The sequence below is a fragment of the Scyliorhinus torazame genome, chromosome 15, assembly GCF_047496885.1.
Source record: "Scyliorhinus torazame isolate Kashiwa2021f chromosome 15, sScyTor2.1, whole genome shotgun sequence".
Lineage (NCBI taxonomy): Eukaryota > Metazoa > Chordata > Chondrichthyes > Carcharhiniformes > Scyliorhinidae > Scyliorhinus > Scyliorhinus torazame.
The window spans coordinates 208,052,626-208,070,897 of NC_092721.1; the positions used below are offsets into that span (position 1 = coordinate 208,052,626).

The following is an 18,272-nucleotide window of genomic DNA, read 5'->3' on the forward strand; positions in this document are numbered from 1 at the left end:
GAGGTCCTACAAGCTGAATTTAAGGAGTTAGGAGTTAAACTAAAAAGTAGGACCTCAAAGGTAGTAATCTCAGGATTGCTACCAGTGCCACGAGCTAGTCAGAGTAGGAATGTCAGGATAGATAGGATGAATGCGTGGCTCGAGAGATGGTGCAAGAGGGAGGGATTTAAATTCCTGGGACATTGGAACCGGTTCTGGGGGAGGTGGGACCAGTAAAAACCGGACGGTCTGCACTTGGGCAGGACTGGAACCGATGTCCTAGAGAGTTTAAACTAATGTGGCAGGGGGATGGGACCGATGCAGGAAGTTGGAAGGTAGTAAAACAGGGACAGAAACAAAAGGCAGTAAGGGGGAAAGTGTAAGGCAGAGAAGCCATAGTCAAAAATCAAAAAGGGCGACAATACAAGGTACAGTGACTGAGGGGAGCTCAGTGAATAGGACCAGGAATACTAAAAGGAATAAAACGGGAAGTGAAAACATTAATGGTAAGCGACGCGGCAGGTTGTTACAGGAAGATATGGGTTCAACGACAAGGAAAATTAGTAGAAAGGCTAAGAGGAAATATAACTTAGGAGAGGTTACTGATCGAGGTGTTAAGATTCAGAACAGAGGTAAAAAAGCCAACATAAGTGTACTTTACCTGAATGCTCGTAGTATTCGGAATAAGGTAAATGAGTTGATGGCGCAAATCACCGTGAATGACTATGATTTAGTGGCCATTACTGAAACATGGTTAAAGGATGGTCATGACTGGGAGTTAAATATCCGAGGGTATCAAACTATTCGGAAGGACAGAGTGGATGGTAAGGGAGGTGGTGTAGCTCTGTTATTTAAGGATGACATCCGGGCAATAGTAAGGGATGACATCGGTGCTATGGAGGATAAGGTTGAATCCATTTGGGTGGAAATCAGGAATAGTAAGGCGAAAAAGTCACTGATAGGAGTAGTCTATAGGCCACCAAATAGTAACATTATGATGGGACAGGCAATAATCAAAGAAATAACTGATGCATGTAGAAATGGTACGGCAGTTATCATGGGGGATTTTAATCTACATATCGATTGGTTTAACCAGGTCAGTCAAGGCAGCCTTGAGGAGGAGTTTATAGAATGTATCAGCGATAGTTTCCGAGAACAGTATATAATGGAACTACGAGGGAACAAGCGGTCCTAGATCTGGTCCTGTGTAATGAGACAGGATTGATTCAGGATCTCATAGTTAGGGATCCTCTCGGAAGGAGCGATCACAATATGGTGGAATTTAAAATACAGATGGAGGGTGAGAAGATAAAATCAAGCACTAGTGTTTTGTGCTTAAACAAAGGAGATTACAATGGGATGAGAGAAGAACTAGCTAAGGTAGACTGGGAGCAAAGACTTTATGGTGAAACAGTTGAGGAACAGTGGAGAACCTTCCAAGTGATTTTTCACAGTGCTCAGCAAAGGTTTATACCAACAAAAAGGAAGGACGGTAGAAAGAGGGAAAATCGACCGTGGATATCTAAGGAAATAAGGGAGAGTATCAAATTGAAGGAAAAAACACACAAAGTAGCAAAGATCAGTGGGAGACTAGAGGACTGGGAAATCTTTAGCGGGCAACAGAAAGCTACTAAAAAAGCTATAAAGAAGAGTAAGATAGATTATGTGAGTAAACTTGCTCAGAATATAAAAACAAATAGTAAAAGTTTCTACAAATACATAAAACAAAAAAGAGTGGCTAAGGTAAATATTGGTCCTTTAGAGGATGAGAAGGGAGATTTAATAGTGGGAGATGAGGAAATGGCTGAGGAACTGAACAGGTGTTTTGGGTCGGTCTTCACAGTGGAAGACACAAATAACATGCCAGTGACTGATGGAAATGAGGCTATGACAGGAGGACCTTGAGAGGATTGTTACCACCAAGGAGGTAGTGATGGGCAAGCTAATGGGGCTGAAGGTAGACAAGTCTCCTGGACCTGATGGAATGCATCCCAGAGTGCTAAAAGAGATGGCTAGGGAAATTGCAAATGCACTAGTGATAATTTACCAAAATTCACTAGACTCTGGGGTGGTCCCGGCGGATTGGAAATTAGCAAACGTGACACCACTGTTTAAAAAAGGAGGTAGGCAGAAAGCGGGTAATTATAGGTGGGTGAGCTTAACTTCGGTAGTAGGGAAGATGCTGGAATCTATCATCAAGGAAGAAATAGCGAGGCATCTGGATGGAAATTGTCCCATTGGGCAGACGCAGCATGGGTTCATAAAGGGCAGGTCGTGCCTAACTAATTTAGTGGAATTGTTTGAGGACATTAACAATGCGGTAGATAACGGGGAGCCAATGGATATGGTATATCTGGATTTCCAGAAAACCATTGACAAGGTTCCACACAAAAGGTTGCTGCATAAGATAAAGATGCATGGCATTAAGTGGAAAGTAGTAGCATTGATAGAGGATTGGTTAATTAATAGAAAGCAAAGAGTGGGGATTAATGGGTGTTTCTCTGGTTGGCAATCAGTAGCTAGTGGTGTCCCTCAGGGATCAGTGTTGGGCCCACAACTGTTCACAATTTACATAGATGATTTGGAGTTGGGGACCAAGGGCAATATGTCCAAGTTTGCAGACGACACTAAGATAAGTGGTAAAGCAAAAAGTGCAGAGGATACTGGAAGTCCGCAGAGGGATTTGGATAGGCTAAGTGAATGGGCTAGGGCCCGGCACATGGAATACAATGTTGACAAATGTGAGGTTATCCATTTTGGTAGGAATAACAGCAAAAGGGATTATTATTTAAATGATAAAATATTAAAACATGCTGCTGTGCAGAGAGACCTGGGTGTGCTAGTGCATGAGTCGCAAAAAGTTGGTTTACAGGTGCAACAGGTGATTAAGAAGGCAAATGGAATTTTGTCCTTCATTGCTAGAGGGATGGAGTTTAAGACTAGGGAGGTTCTGCTGCAATTGTATAAGGTGTTAGTGAGGCCACATCTGGAGTATTGTGTTCAGTTTTGGTCTCCTTACTTGAGAAAGGACGTATTGGCACTGAAGGATGTGCAGAGGAGATTCACTAGGTTAATCCCAGAGATCAAGGGGTTGGATTACGAGGAGAGGTTGAGTAGACTGGGACTGTACTCGTTGGAATTTAGAAGGATGAGGGGGAACTTATAGAAACATATAAGATTATGAAGGGAATAGATAGGATAGATGCGGGCAGGTTGTTTCCACTGGCGGGTGAAAGCAGAACTAGGGGGCATAGCCTCAAAATAAGGGGAAGTAGATTTAGGACTGAGTTTAGGAGGAACTTCTTCACCCAAAGGGTTGTGAATCTATGGAATTCCTTGCCCAGTGAAGCAGTAGAGGCTCCTTCATTAATTGTTTTTAAGATAAAGATAGATAGTTTTTTGAAGAATAAAGGGATTAAGGGTTATGGTGTTCGGGCCGGAAAGTGGAGCTGAGTCCACAAAAGATCAGCCATGATCTCATTGAATGGTGGAGCAGGCTCGAGGGGCCAGATGGCCTACTCCTGCTCCTAGTGCTTATGTTCTTATGTACACACAGTGTGAACCCCGACATTACACAGTGTGAACCCCGACATTACACAGTGTGAACCCCGACATTACACAGTGTGAACCCTGACATTACACACAGTGCGAACCCCGACATTACACACAGTGCGAACCCCGACATTATCACAGTGTGAACCCCAACATTACACACAGTGCGAACCCCGACATTACACATAGAACATAGAACATTACAGCGCCGTACAGGCCCTTCGGCCCTCGATGTTGCGCCGACCTGTGAAACCACTCTAAAGACCATCTACACTATTCCCTTATCGTCCATATGTTTATCCAATGACCATTTGAATGCCCTTAGTGTGGGCGAGACCACTACTGTTGCAGGCAGGGCATTCCACGCCCTTACTACTCTCTGAGTAAAGAACCTACCTCTGACATCTGTCCTATATCTATCTCCCCTCAATTTAAAGCAATGTCCCCTCGCGCTAGACATCATCATCCGAGGAAAAAGGCTCCCACTGTCCACCCTATCCAATCCTCTGATCATCTTGTATGCCTCAATTAAGTCACCTCTTAACCTTCTTCTCTCTATGAAAACAGCCTCAAGTCCCTCAGCCTTTCCTCATAAGATCTTCCCTCCATACCAGGCAACATCCTGGTAAATCTCCTCTGCACCCTTTCCAATGCTTCCACGTCCTTCCTATAATGCGGCGAACAGAATTGCACGCAATACTCCAAATGCGGCTGCACCAGAGTTTTGTACAGCTGCAACATGACCTCATGGCTCCGAAACTCAATCCCTCTACCAATAAAAGCTAACACACCGTACGCCTTCTTAACCACCCTCTCAACCTGGGTGGCAACTTTCAGGGATCTATGTACATGGACACCTAGATCTCTCTGCTCATCCACACTGCCAAGAATCTTACCATTAGCCCAGTACTCTGTCTTCCTGTTATTCCTTCCAAAATGAATCACCTCACACTTTTCTGCATTAAACTCCATTTGCCACCTCTCAGCCCAGCGCTGCAGCTTATCTATGTCCCTCTGTAACATCCTTCCACACTGTCCACAACTCCACCGACTTTAGTGTCATCTGCAAATTTACTCACCCATCCTTCTACGCCCTCCTCCAGGTCATTTATAAAAATGACAAACAGCAGTGGCCCCAAAACAGATCCTTGTGGGACACCACTAGTAACTGGACTCCAGTCTGAACACTTCCCATCAACCACCACCCTTTGTCTTCTTCCAGCTATCCAATTTCTGATCCAAACTGCTAAATCACCCTGAATCCCATGCCTCCGTATTCTCTGCAGTAACCTACCGTGGGGAACCTTATCAAACGCTTTACTGAAACCCATATACACCACATCAACTGCTCTACCCTCATCCACCTGCTTGGTCACCTTCTCAAAGAACTCAATAAGGTTTGTGAGGCACGACCTACCCTTCACGAAACCGTGTTGACTATCTCTAATTAAATTATTCCTTTTCAGATGATTATACACCCTATCTCTTATAAACCTTTCCAAGATTTTGCCCACAACAGAAGTAAGGCCCACAACAGAAGTAAGGCTCACTGGTCTATAGTTACCGGGGTTGTCTGTACTCCCCTTCTTGAACAAGGGGACAACATTTGCTATCCTCCAGTCTTCTGGCACTATTCCTGTTGACAAAGATGACTTAAAGATCAAAGCCAAATGCTCAGCAATCTCCTCCCTAGCTTCCCAAAGAATCATAGGATAAATCCCATCCTGCCCAGGGGACTTATCTATTTTCACCCTTTCCAGAATTGTTAACACCTCCTCCTTAAGAACCTCAAGCCCTTCTAGTCTAGTAGCCTGAATCTCAGTATTCTCCACGACAACATTGTCTTTTTCCTGTGTGAATACTGACGAAAAATATTCATTTAGCACCTCTCCTATCTCCTCGGACTCCAAGCACAACTTCCCACTACTGTCCTTGACTGGCCCTACTCTTACCCTCGTCATTCTTTTATTCCTGACATATCTATAGAAAGCTTTAGGGTTATCCTTGATCCTACCTGCCAAAGACTTCCCATGTCCCCTCCTGGCTCTTCGTAGCTCTCTCTTTAGGTCCTTCCTAGCTAACTTGTAACTCTCGAGCGCCCTTACTGAACCTTCATGTCTCATCTTTACATAAGCTTCCTTCGTCCTCTTGACAAGTGTTTCGACTGCCTTAGTAAACCACGGTTCCCTTGCTCGACCACTTCCTCTCTGCCTGACAGGTACATACTTATCAAGGACACGCAGTAGCTGTTCCTTGAACAAGCTCCACATTTCCATTGTGCCCATCCCCTGCAATTTTCCTCTCCATCTGATGCATCCGAAGTCTTGCCTCATCGCATCATAATTGCCTTTCCCCCAGATATAACTCTTGCCCTGCGGTATATACCTATCCCTTTCCATCACTAAAGTAAACGTAATCGAATTGTGGTCACTATCACCAAAGTGCTCACCTACCTCCAAATCTAACACCTGTCCTGGTTCATTACCCAATACCAAATCCAATACGGCCTCGCCTCTCGTTGGCCTATCTACATACTGTGTCAGGAAACCCTCCTGCACACATTGGACAAAAACGGACCCATCTAAAGTACTCGAACTATAGTGTTTCCAGTCAATATTTGGAAAGTTACAGTCCCCCATAACAACTACCCTGTTGCTTTCGCTCCTATCCAGAATCATCTTGGCAATCCTTTCCTCTACATCTCTGGAACTTTTCGGAGGCCTATAGAAAACCCCTAACAGGGTGATCTCTCCTTTCCTGTTTCTAACCTCAGCCCATACTACCTCAATCGATGAGTCCTCATCAAACGTCCTTTCTGCCACCGTATTACTGTCCTTGACTAACAATGCCACCCCTCCCCCTCTTTTACCACCTTCCCTGAGCTTACTGAAATATCTAAACCCCGGCACCTGCAACAACCATTCCTATCCCTGCTCTATCCATGTCTCCGAAATGGCCACAACATCGATGTCCCAGGTACCAACCCATGCCGCAAGTTCACCCACCTTATTCCGGATGCTCCTGGCATTGAAGAAGACACACTTTATACCACCTTCCTGTCTGACGGTACAGTCCTGCAACTTTAAAACCTTACTCATGACCTCACTACTCTCAACCTCCTGTATACTGGAGCTACAATTCAGGTTCCCAAGCCCCTGCTGAACTAGTTTCAACCCTCCCGAAGAGCATTAGCAAATTTTCCCCCCCAGGATATTGGTACCCCTTTGGTCCAGGTGTAGACCATCCCGTTTGTAGAGGTCCCACCGACCCCAGAATGAGCCCCAATTATCCAGAAATCTGAAACCCTCTCTCCTGCACCATCCCTGTAGCCACGCATTCAACTCCTCTCTTTCCCTATTCCTCGTCTCGTTAGCATGTGACACTGGTAACAACCCAGAGATAATAACTCTGTTTGTCCTAGATCTAAGTTTCCACCCTAGCTCCCTGAATTCCTGCCTTACATCCCTATCCCTTTTCCTACCTATGTCGTTGGTACCCATGTGAACCACGACTTGGGGCTGCTCCCCCTCCCCCTTAAGGATCCCAAAAACACGATCTGAGACATCACGCACCCTGGCACCTGGGAGGCAACACACCAACCGCGAGTCTCTCTCGTCCCACAGAATTTCCTATCTATCCCCCCAACTATGGAGTCTCCAATGACTAATGCTCTACTCCTCTCCCCCCTTCCCTTCTGAGCAACAGGGACAGACTCTGTGCCAGAGACCTGTACCCCATGGCTTACCCCTGGTAAGTCATCCCCCCCAACAGTATCCAAAGCGGTATACTTGTTACTAAGGGGAACAACCACAGGGGATCCCTGTACTGACTGCTTCCTCCCAGCCCCTCTCACCGTCACCCATCTATCTTTATTCTTCGGAGTAACTACATCCCTGAAGCTTCTATCTATGACGACCTCTGCCTCCCGAATGATCCGAAGTTCATCCAGTTCCAGCTCCAGTTCCCTAACGCGGTTTCTGAGGAGCTGGGGATGGGTGCACTTCCCACAGATGAAATCAGCAGGGACACCATCCCTCGCCTCAAACATTCTGCAGGAGGAACATTGCACTACCTTCCCTGCCATCCCCTCTAGATAAAGAAAGAAAAAGAAAGAGCTTACCTATTATTCACTCCCCTTCTCAGCAAGCACTCACTCAGCAACCTCTGCGCCCTGCACGATAACACCAGAGGGAAAATAAAAGAAAAACTACTTACCAGTCACCAGCCAGTCCCTTACCTGCAGGCTGTGACTTCACGGTTCAACTTCTTTCTGCTTCTACCTGACCTCGAGCCTTCCTCTTGATCTTTACAGCGGTTGTTTTTTTTTGCTTGGAGGAGGGGGTAGGAAGGGAAACCATGAAGAAGTGTTTCGGGTTTAAGTGTCACTTGACAACAGCTCCTCCACAAACCACCTTTAAGTTAGGGTGACCACAATGGAGGTTTACACTGTGTGTAATGTTGGGGTTCACACTGTGTGTAATGACGGGGTTCACACTGTGTAATGTCGGGGTTCACACTGTGTAATGTCGGGGTTCACACTGTGTAATGTCGGGGTTCACACTGTGTAATGTTGGGGTTAACACTGTGTGTAATGACGGGGTTCACACTGTGTAATGTCGGGGTTCACACTGTGTAATGTCGGGGTTCACACTGTGTAATGTCGGGGTTCACACTGTGTAACGTCGGGGTTCACACTGTGTGTAATGTCGGGGTTCACACTGTGTAATGTCAGGGGTCACACTGTGTATAATATTGGGGTTCACACTGTGTAATATTGGGGTTCACACTGTGTAATGTCGGGTTCACACTGTAATGTTGGGGTTCACACTGTAATGTCGGGGTTCACACTGTGTAATGTTGGGGTTCACGCTGTATGTAATGTCGGGGTTCGCACTGTGTGTAATGTCGGGGTTCACACTGTGTAATGTCGGGGTTCACACTGTGTGTAATGTCGGGGTTCGCACTGTGTGTAATGTCGGGGGTCACACTGTGTGTAATGTCGGGTTTTGCGCTGTGTGTAATGTCGGGGTTCGCACTGTGTGTAATGTCGGGGTTCGCACTGTGTGTAATGTCGGGGTTCGCACTGTGTGTAATGTCGATGTTCGCACTGTGTGTAATGTCGGGGTTCACACTGTGTGTAATGTCGGGGTTCGCACTGTGTGTAATGTCGGGGTTCGTACTGTGTGTAATGTCGGGGTTCACACTGTGTAATGTCGGGGTTCACATTGTGTAATGTCGGGGTTCAAACTGTGTGTAATGTCGGGGTTCACATGGTGTAATCCCGGGGTTCACACTGTGTAATAACGGGGTTCACACTGTGTAATGCCGGGGTTCACACTGTGTGTAATGTCGGGGTTCACACTGTGTAATGTCAGGGTTCATACTGTGTAATGTCGGGGTTCACACTGTGTAATGTCGGGGTTCACACTGTGTGTAATGTCGGGGTTCACACTGTGTAATGTCGGGGTTCGCAATGTGTAATGTCGGGGTTCACACTGTGTAATGTCGGGGTTCACACTGTGTAATGTCGGGGTTCACACTGTGTGTAATGTCGGGGTTCACACTGTGTAATGTCGGGGTTCACACTGTGTAATGTCGGGGTTCGCACTGTGTGTAATGTCGGGGTTCACACTGTGTAATGTCGGGGTTCACACTGTGTAATGTCGGGGTTCGCACTGTGTGTAATGTTGGGTTTCACACTGTGTAATGTCAGGGTTCACACTGTTTGTAATGTCGGGGTTCACACTGTGTAATGTCGGGGTTCACACTGTGTAATGTCGGGGTACTCACTGTGTAATGTTGGGGTTCACACTGTGTGTAATTTCGGGGTTCACACTGTGTAATGTCGGGGTTCACACTGTGTAATGTTGGGGTTCACACTGTAATGTCGGGGTTCACACTGTAATGTCGGGGTTCACACTGTAATGTCGGGTTTCACACTGTGTGTAATGTCGGGGTTCACACTGAGTAATGTCGGGGTTCACACTGTGTAATGTCGGGGTTTACACTGTGTAATGGCGGGGTTTACACTGTGTGTAATGTCGGGGTTCACACTGTGTGTAATGTCGGGGTTTACACTGTGTAATGTTGGGGTTCAGACTGTGTAATGTCGGGGTTCGCACTGTGTGTAATGTCGGGGTTCGCACTGTGTGTAATGTCGGGGTTCACACTGTAATGTCGGGGTTCACACTGTGTGTAATGTAGGGGTTCATAGAACATAGAACATAGAACATAGAAAATACAGCACAGAACAGGCCCTTCGGCCCACGATGTTGTGCCGAACCTTTGTCCTAGATTAATCATAGATTATCATTGAATTTACAGTGCAGAAGGAGGCCATTCGGCCCTTTGAGTCTGCACCAGCTCTTGGAAAGAGCACCCTACCCAAACTCAACACCTCCACCCAACACCAAGGGCAATTTGGACACTAAGGGCAATTTATCATTAGCCAATTCACCTAACCCGCACATCTTTGGACTGTGGGAGGAAACCGGAGCACCCGGAGGAAACCCACGCAGACACGGGGAGGACGTGCAGACTCCGCACAGACAATGACCCAAGCCGGAATCGAACCTGGGACCATGGATCTGTGAAGCAATTGTGCTATCCACAATGCTACCGTGCTGCCCTTAAGAACAAATAAATCTACACTATATCATTTTCCCGTAATCCATGTACCTATCCAACAGCTGCTTGAAGGTCCCTAATGTTTCCGACTCAACTACTTCCACAGGCAGTGCATTCCATGCCCCCACTACTCTCTGGGTAAAGAACCTACCTCTGATATCCCTCCTATATCTTCCACCTTTCACCTTAAATTTATGTCCCCTTGTAATGGTGTGTTCCACCTGGGGAAAAAGTCTCTGACTGTCTACTCTATCTATTCCCCAGATCATCTTATAAACCTCTATCAAGTCGCCCCTCATCCTTCTCCGCTCTAATGAGAAAAGGCCTAGCACCCTCAACCTTTCCTCGTAAGACCTACTCTCCATTCCAGGCAACATCCTGGTAAATCTTCTTTGCACCTTTTCCAGAGCTTCCACATCCTTCCTAAAATGAGGCGACCAGAACTGTACACAGTACTCCAAATGTGGCCTTACCAAAGTTTTGTACAGCTGCATCATCACCTCACCGCTCTTAAATTCAATCCCTCTGTTAATGAACGCGAGCACACCATAGGCCTTCTTCACAGCTCTATCCACTTGAGTGGCAACTTTCAAAGATGTATGAACATAGACCCCAAGGTCTCTCTGCTCCTCCACAATGCCAAGAACTCTACCGTTAACCCTGTATTCCGCATTCATATTTGTCCTTCCAAAATGGACAACCTCACACTTTTCAGGGTTAAACTCCATCTGCCACTTCTCAGCCCAGCTCTGCATCCTATCTATGTCTCTTTGCAGCCGACAACAGCCCTCCTTACTATCCACAACTCCACCAATCTTCGTATCGTCTGCAAATTTACTGACCCACCCTTCAACTCCCTCATCCAAGTCATTAATGAAAATCACAAACAGCAGAGGACCCAGAACTGATCCCTGCGGTACACCACTGGTAACTGGGATCCAGGCTGAATATTTGCCATCCACCACCACTCTCTGACTTCTATCGGTTAGCCAGTTCGTTATCCAACTGGCCAAATTTCCCACTATCCCATGCCTCCTTACTTTGTGCAGAAGCCTACCATGGGGAACTTTATCAAATGCCTTACTAAAATCCATGTACACTACATCCACTGCTTTACCTTCATACACATGCTTGGTCACCTCCTCAAAGAATTCAATAAGATTTGTAAGGCAAGACCTACCCCTCACAAATCCGTGCTGACTATCCCTAATCAAGCAGTGTCTTTCCAGATGCTCAGAAATCCTATCCTTCAGTACCCTTTCCATTACTTTGCCTACCACCGAAGTAAGACTAACTGGCCTGTAATTCCCAGGGTTATCCCTAGTTCCTTTTTTGAACAGGGGCACGACATTCGCCACTCTCCAATCCCCTGGTACCACCCCTGTTGACAGTGAGGACGAAAAGATAATTGCCAACGGCTCTGCAATTTCATCTCTTGCTTCCCATAGAATCCTTGGATATATCCCGTCAGGCCCGGGGGACTTGTCTATCCTCAAGTTTTTCAAAATGCCCAACACATCTTCCTTCCTAACAAGTATTTCCTCGAGCTTACCAATCTGTTTCACACTGTCCTCTCCAACAATATCGCCCCTCTCATTTGTAAATACAGAAGAAAAGTACTCATTCAAGACCTCTCCTATCTCTTCAGACTCAATACACAATCTCCCGCTACTGTCCTTGATCGGACCTACCCTCGCTCTAGTCATTCTCATATTTCTCACATATGTGTAAAAGGCCTTGGGGTTTTCCTTGATCCTACCTGCCAAAGATTGTTCATGCCCTCTCTTAGCTCTCCTAATCCCTTTCTTCAGTTCCCTCCTGGCTATCTTGTATCCCTCCAATGCCCTGTCTGAACCTTGTTTCCTCAGCCTTACATAAGTCACCTTTTTCCTCTTAACAAGACATTCAACCTCTCTTGTCAACCATGGTTCCCTCACTCGACCATCTCTTCCCTGCCTGACAGGGACATACATATCAAGGACACGTAGCACCTGTTCCTTGAACAAGTTCCACATTTCACTTGTGTCCTTCCCTGCCAGCCTATGTTCCCAACTTATGCACTTCAATTCTTGTCTGACAACATCGTATTTACCCTTCCCCCAATTGTAAACCTTGCCCTGTTGCACATACCTATCCCTCTCCATTACTAAAGTGAAAGTCACAGAATTGTGGTCACTATCTCCAAAATGCTCCCCCACTAACAAATCTACCACTTGCCCTGGTTCATTACCCAGTACTAAATCCAATATTGCCCCTCCTCTGGTCGGACAATCTACATACTGTGTTAGAAAAGCTTCCTGGACACACTGCACAAACACCACCCCATCCAAACTATTTGATCTAAAGAGTTTCCACTCAATATTTGGGAAGTTAAAGTCGCCCATGACTACTACCCTATGACTTCTGCACCTTTCCAAAATCTGTTTCCCAATCTGTTCCTCCACATCTCTGCTACTATTGGGGGGCCTATAGAAAACTCCTAACAAGGTGACTGCTCCTTTCCTATTTCTGACTTCAACCCATACTACCTCAATAGGCTGATACTCCTCGAACTGCCTTTCTGCAGCTGTTATACTATCTCTAATTAATAATGCCACCCCCCCCACCTCTTTTACCACCCTCCCTAATCTTATTGAAACATCTATAACCAGGGACTTCCAACAACCATTTCTGCCCCTCTTCTATCCAAGTTTCCGTGATGGCCACCACATCGTAGTCCCAAGTACCGATCCATGCCTTAAGTTCACCCACCTTATTCCTGATGCTTCTTGCGTTGAAGTATACACACTTCAACCCATCTCCGTGCCTGCAAATACTCTCCTTTGTCAGTGTTCCCTTCCCCACTGCCTCATTACATGCTTTGGCGCCCTGAATATCGGCTACCTTAGTTGCTGGACTACAAATCCGGTTCCCATTCCCCAGCCAAATTAGTTTAAACCCTCCCGAAGAGTACTAGAAATCCTCCCTCCCAGGATATTGGTGCCCCTCTGGTTCAGATGCAACCCGTCCTGCTTGTACAGGTCCCACCTTCCCCAGAATGCGCTCCAATTATCCAAATACCTGAAGCCCTCCCTCCTACACCATTCCTGCAGCCTGTGTGTAATGTCGGGGTTCACACTGTGTAATGTCAGGGTTCACACGGTGTAATGTCGGGGTTCACACTGTGTAATGTCGGGATTCACTCTGTGTAATGTCGTGGTTCACTCTGTGTAATGTCGGGGTTCACTCTGTGTGTAATGTCGGGGTTCAGACTGTAATGTCGGGGTTCACACTGTGTGTAATGTTGGGGTTCACACTGTGTAATGTCGGGGTTCACACTGCGTAATGTCGGGGTTCACACTGTGTGTAATGTCGTGGTTCACTCTGTGTAATGTCGGGGTTCACACTGTGTAATGTCGGGATTCACACTTTGTAATGTCGGGGTTCACACTGTAATGTCGAGGTTCGCACTGTGTGTAATGTCGGGGTTCACACTGTGTGTAATGTCGGGGTTCGCACTGTGTAATGTCGGGGTTCACACTGTGTAATGTCGGGGTTCGCATTGTGTGTAATGTCGGGGTTCGCACTGTGTGTAATGTCTGGGTTCACACTGTGTAAATGTCGGGGTTCACACTGTGTAATGTCGGGGTTCACACTGTGTAATGTCGGGATTCACTCTGTGTAATGTCGGGGTTCACACTGTGTAATGTCGGGGTTCACACTGTGTGTAATGTCGGGGTTCACACTGTGTGTAATGTCGGGGTTCACACTGTGTAATGTCGGGGTTCACACTGTGTGTAATGTCGGGGTTCACACCGTGTAATGTCGGGGTTCACACTGTGTAATGTCGGGGTTCACTCTGTGTAATGTCGGGGTTCACTCTGTGTAATGTCGGGGTTCACACTGTGTGTAATGTCGGGGTTCACACTGTGTAATGTCGGGGTTCACACTGTGTGTAATGTCGGGGTTCACACTGTAATGTCGGGGTTCGCACTGTGTAATGTCGGGGTTCACACTGTGTGTAATGTCGGGGTTCACACTGTGTAATGTCGGGGTTCACACTGTGTGTAATGTCGGGGTTCACACTGTGTAATGTCGGGGTTCGCACTGTGTAATGTCGGGGTTCACACTGTGTAATGTCGGGGTTCACACTGTGTAATGTCGGGGACCACACTGTGTGTCATGTCGGGGTTCACACTGTGTAATGTCGGGGTTCACACTGTGTGTAATGTCGCGGTTCACACTGTGTGTCATGTCGGGGTTCACACTGTGTAATGTCGGGGTTCATACTGTGTGTAATGTCGGGGTTCACACTGTGTGTAATGTCGGGGTTCACTCTGTGTGTAATGTCGGGGTTCACACTGTGTAATGTCGGGGTTCGCACTGTGTGTAATGTCGGGGTTCACACGGTGTAATGGGGTTCACACTGTGTGTAATGTTGGGGTTCACACTGTGTGTAATGTCGGGGTTCACACTGTGTAATGTCGGGGTTCACACTGTGTAATGTCGGGGTTCACACTGTGTGTAATGTCGGGGTTCACACTGTGTAATGTCGGGGTTCACACTGTGTAATGTCGGGGTTCACACTGTGTGTAATGTCGGGGTTCACACTGTGTAATGTCAGGGTTCACACTGTGTGTAATGTCGGGGTTCACACTGTGTAATGTCGGGGTTCACACTGTGTAATGTCAGGGTTCACACTGTGTGTAATGTTGGGGTTCACACTGTGTGTAATGTCGGGGTTCACACTGTGTGTAATGTCGGGGTTCACACTGTGTGTAATGTCGGGGTTCACACTGTGTGTAATGTCGGGGTTCACACGGTGTAATGTCGGGGTTCACACTGTGTGTAATGTCGGGGTTCACTCTGTGTAATGTCGGGGTTCACACTGTGTGTAATTTCGGGGTTCACACTGTGTAATGTCGGGGTTCGCACTGTGTGTAATGTCGGGGTTCACACGGTGTAATGGGGTTCACACTGTGTGTAATGTTGGGGTTCACACTGTGTGTAATGTCGGGGTTCACACTGTGTAATGTCAGGGTTCACACTGTGTAATGTCGGGGTTCACACTGTGTGTAATGTCGGGGTTCACACTGTGTAATGTCGGGGTTCACACTGTGTGTAATGTCGGGGTTCACACTGTGTAATGTCAGGGTTCACACTGTGTGTAATGTCGGGGTTCACACTGTGTGTAATGTCGGGGTTCACACTGTGTGTAATGTCGGGGTTCACACTGTGTAATGTCAGGGTTCACACTGTGTGTAATGTCGGGGTTCACACTGTGTGTAATGTCGGGGTTCCCACTGTGTGTAATGTCGGGGTTCACACTGTGTGTAATGTCGGGGTTCACACGGTGTAATGTCGGGGTTCACACTGTGTAATGTCGGGGTTCACATTTTGGAGTTCTTGCCTTTCTGGAATGTTCTGAAAGTTGGGTTATGTTTGCTTGTGGGGGTGAAACCTCCCCAGAACCCGGGTGGTTGTGGTGACCCTGACTGAGTTGGGGATGTTGGGAAGGCCAGGGTGTGTTTGGCGCAGGCGAGAGGGGCTGATATTGTTTGAAGTGGCCCTCGGTGTCGGCCCCTGGCCCTCGGTGTCGGCCCTCGGTGTCGGCCCCTGGCCCTCGGTGTCGGCCCCCGGCCCTCGGTGTCGGCCCCTGGCCCTCGGTGTCGGCCCCTGGCCCTCGGTGTCGGCCCCCGGCCCTCGGTGTCGGCCCCTGGCCCTCGGTGTCGGCCCCTGGCCCTCGGTGTCGGCCCCCGGCCCTCGGTGTCGGCCCCTGGCTCCCGCTGCTGTTGTTTCTGTTTATTATATTTGCTGGAACTAACCGAGCACCTTCCTTCCAGGGATCTCGGTGAGTGTGTCCACTTTCAGCCTGGTGGCCATTGCTATTGAACGCTATAGTGCGATCTGCAACCCATTGAAGTCACGCGCCTGGCAGACACGATCACATGCGTACCGAGTGATTGCTGCCACCTGGCTCCTCTCCATATTCATCATGATACCATATCCTGTCTACAATCTGCTTCACCCCTTCCAGAGAATGGATAAGAGTACGGCGCACAACTGTCGGCTGACATGGCCCAGCAAGAATGTACAGCAAGCCTGGTAAGTCTCTGAGTGCCTGGTAAGTCTCTGATTGCCTGGTAAGTCTCTGAGTGCCTGGTAAGTCTCTGAGTGCCTGGTAAGTCTCTGAGTGCCTGGTAAGTCTCTGAGTGCCTGGTAAGTCTCTGAGTGCCTGGTAAGTCTCTGATCGCCTGGTAAGTCTCTGAGTGCCTGGTAAGTCTCTGAGTGCCTGGTAAGTCTCTGATTGCCTGGTAAGTCTCTGAGTGCCTGGTAAGTCTCTGAGTGCCTGGTAAGTCTCTGAGTGCCTGGTAAGTCTCTGAGTGCCTGGTAAGTCTCTGATCGCCTGGTAAATCTCTGATCGCCTGGTAAGTCTCTGAGTGCCTGGTAAGTCTCTGATTGCCTGGTAAGTCTCTGAGTGCCTGGTAAGTCTCTGAGTGCCTGGTAAGTCTCTGATCGCCTGGTAAGTCTCTGAGTGCCTGGTAAGTCTCTGAGTGCCTGGTAAGTCTCTGATTGCCTGGTAAGTCTCTGAGTGCCTGGTAAGTCTCTGATTGCCTGGTAAGTCTCTGATCGCCTGGTAAGTCTCTGATCGCCTGGTAAGTCTCTGAGTGCCTGGTAAGTCTCTGATTGCCTGGTAAGTCTCTGAGTGCCTGGTAAGTCTCTGAGTGCCTGGTAAGTCTCTGATCGCCTGGTAAGTCTCTGATCGCCTGGTAAGTCTCTGAGTGCCTGGTAAGTCTCTGATTGCCTGGTAAGTCTCTGATTGCCTGGTAAGTCTCTGATTGCCTGGTAAGTCTCTGAGTGCCTGGTAAGTCTCTGAGTGCCTGGTAAGTCTCTGAGTGCCTGGTAAGTCTCTGAGTGCCTGGTAAGTCTCTGAGTGCCTGGTAAGTCTCTGAGTGCCTGGTAAGTCTCTGAGTGCCTGGTAAGTCTCTGCGTGCCTGCTGCCTTACTATTCGAACACACCGTGGGATGTTCCACACTCTGCACTCGGCAAACTTCAACTCACTCAAAACTCTGCTGCCCACCTCCGACCTCATACCAGGTCCCACCCCCCCCCCCCCCCCCCACTCACCCCCCGTGTTCACTGACCTCCGCCAGCCCCTGCCAAATACCCCCATGGCCTTGCCCCTCCCCATCTCTGTGATTCCCTCCAGCTCCGAGATCGCCTCTAATCCTGGCTCCTTGAACTTCCCGATTTTAATTGTCCCGCCATCGGCAGCTGTGCCTGGGGCTGCCTGGGAACTGAGCTCTGAAATTCCCTCCCTCAGCCCCTCCCGCTCTCTCTCTATAAGATGCAGGACTAGTCCATTCGGCCCATCGAGTCTGCTGCGCCACTCAATGAGTTCATGGCTGAGCTGATATAATCCTCAACTTTCGTCCGGGTGCTCCGGTATACCTCAAAAAGCCGGAAAGACGTGCTTGTTAGGTAAATTGGACATTCTGAATTCTCCCTCAGTGTACCCGAACAGGCGCCGCAGTGTGGCGACTAGGGGCTTTTCACAGTAACTTCATTGCAGTGTTAATGTAAGCCTACTTGTGACAATAATAAAGATTATTATTATTAGCTGCACTTCCCCGCCTTATCCCCATAACTCCTCGATTCCCTCACTAATTGAAAGTCTGTCTATCTCAGCCTTTAACATACTTAACGCCCCAGCCTCTCCAGCTCTGCAGTAAACAATCCCACAGATTCACTGCCCTCAGAGGGCGGAATTCCTCCTCATCTCTGTCTGAAATGGGTGACCCCTCACTCTGAGATTCTGCCCTCTGGCCCCAGACTCTCCCACAAGAGGGAAGGTAATGGCATAGTGGTATTGCCACTGATCGAGTGATCCAGAGGCCCTGAGTAATGCCCCGGGGGTCCCAGGTTCACTGCAGAATGCAGAAGGTGAAATTCTTCATTCAATAAAAATTCTGGAATTAAAAGTCTAACGATGACCATGAAACTATCATCGATTGTTGTAAAAACCCATCTGGTTCACTGATGTCCTTGGGGAAGGAAATCTGCCGACCTTACCCGGTCTGGCCTACATGTGACTCCAGACCCACAGCGATGTGGCTGACTCTTAGCTGCCCCC

The 18,272-nt window shown here is 47.9% G+C and overlaps 1 protein-coding gene across 1 annotated transcript in view; it reads left to right on the forward strand.

Annotated features, from left to right (window-relative positions):
- The window catches only part of LOC140392168 (cholecystokinin receptor-like), an 84,499-nt gene that overhangs the window by 29,662 nt on the left and 36,565 nt on the right, over positions 1–18,272 (forward strand). The window contains exon 2 of the mRNA XM_072477538.1: positions 15,981–16,242. Coding sequence (XP_072333639.1) covers positions 15,981–16,242 — 262 coding nt within the window. The remainder of the gene's footprint in view (positions 1–15,980; positions 16,243–18,272) is intronic.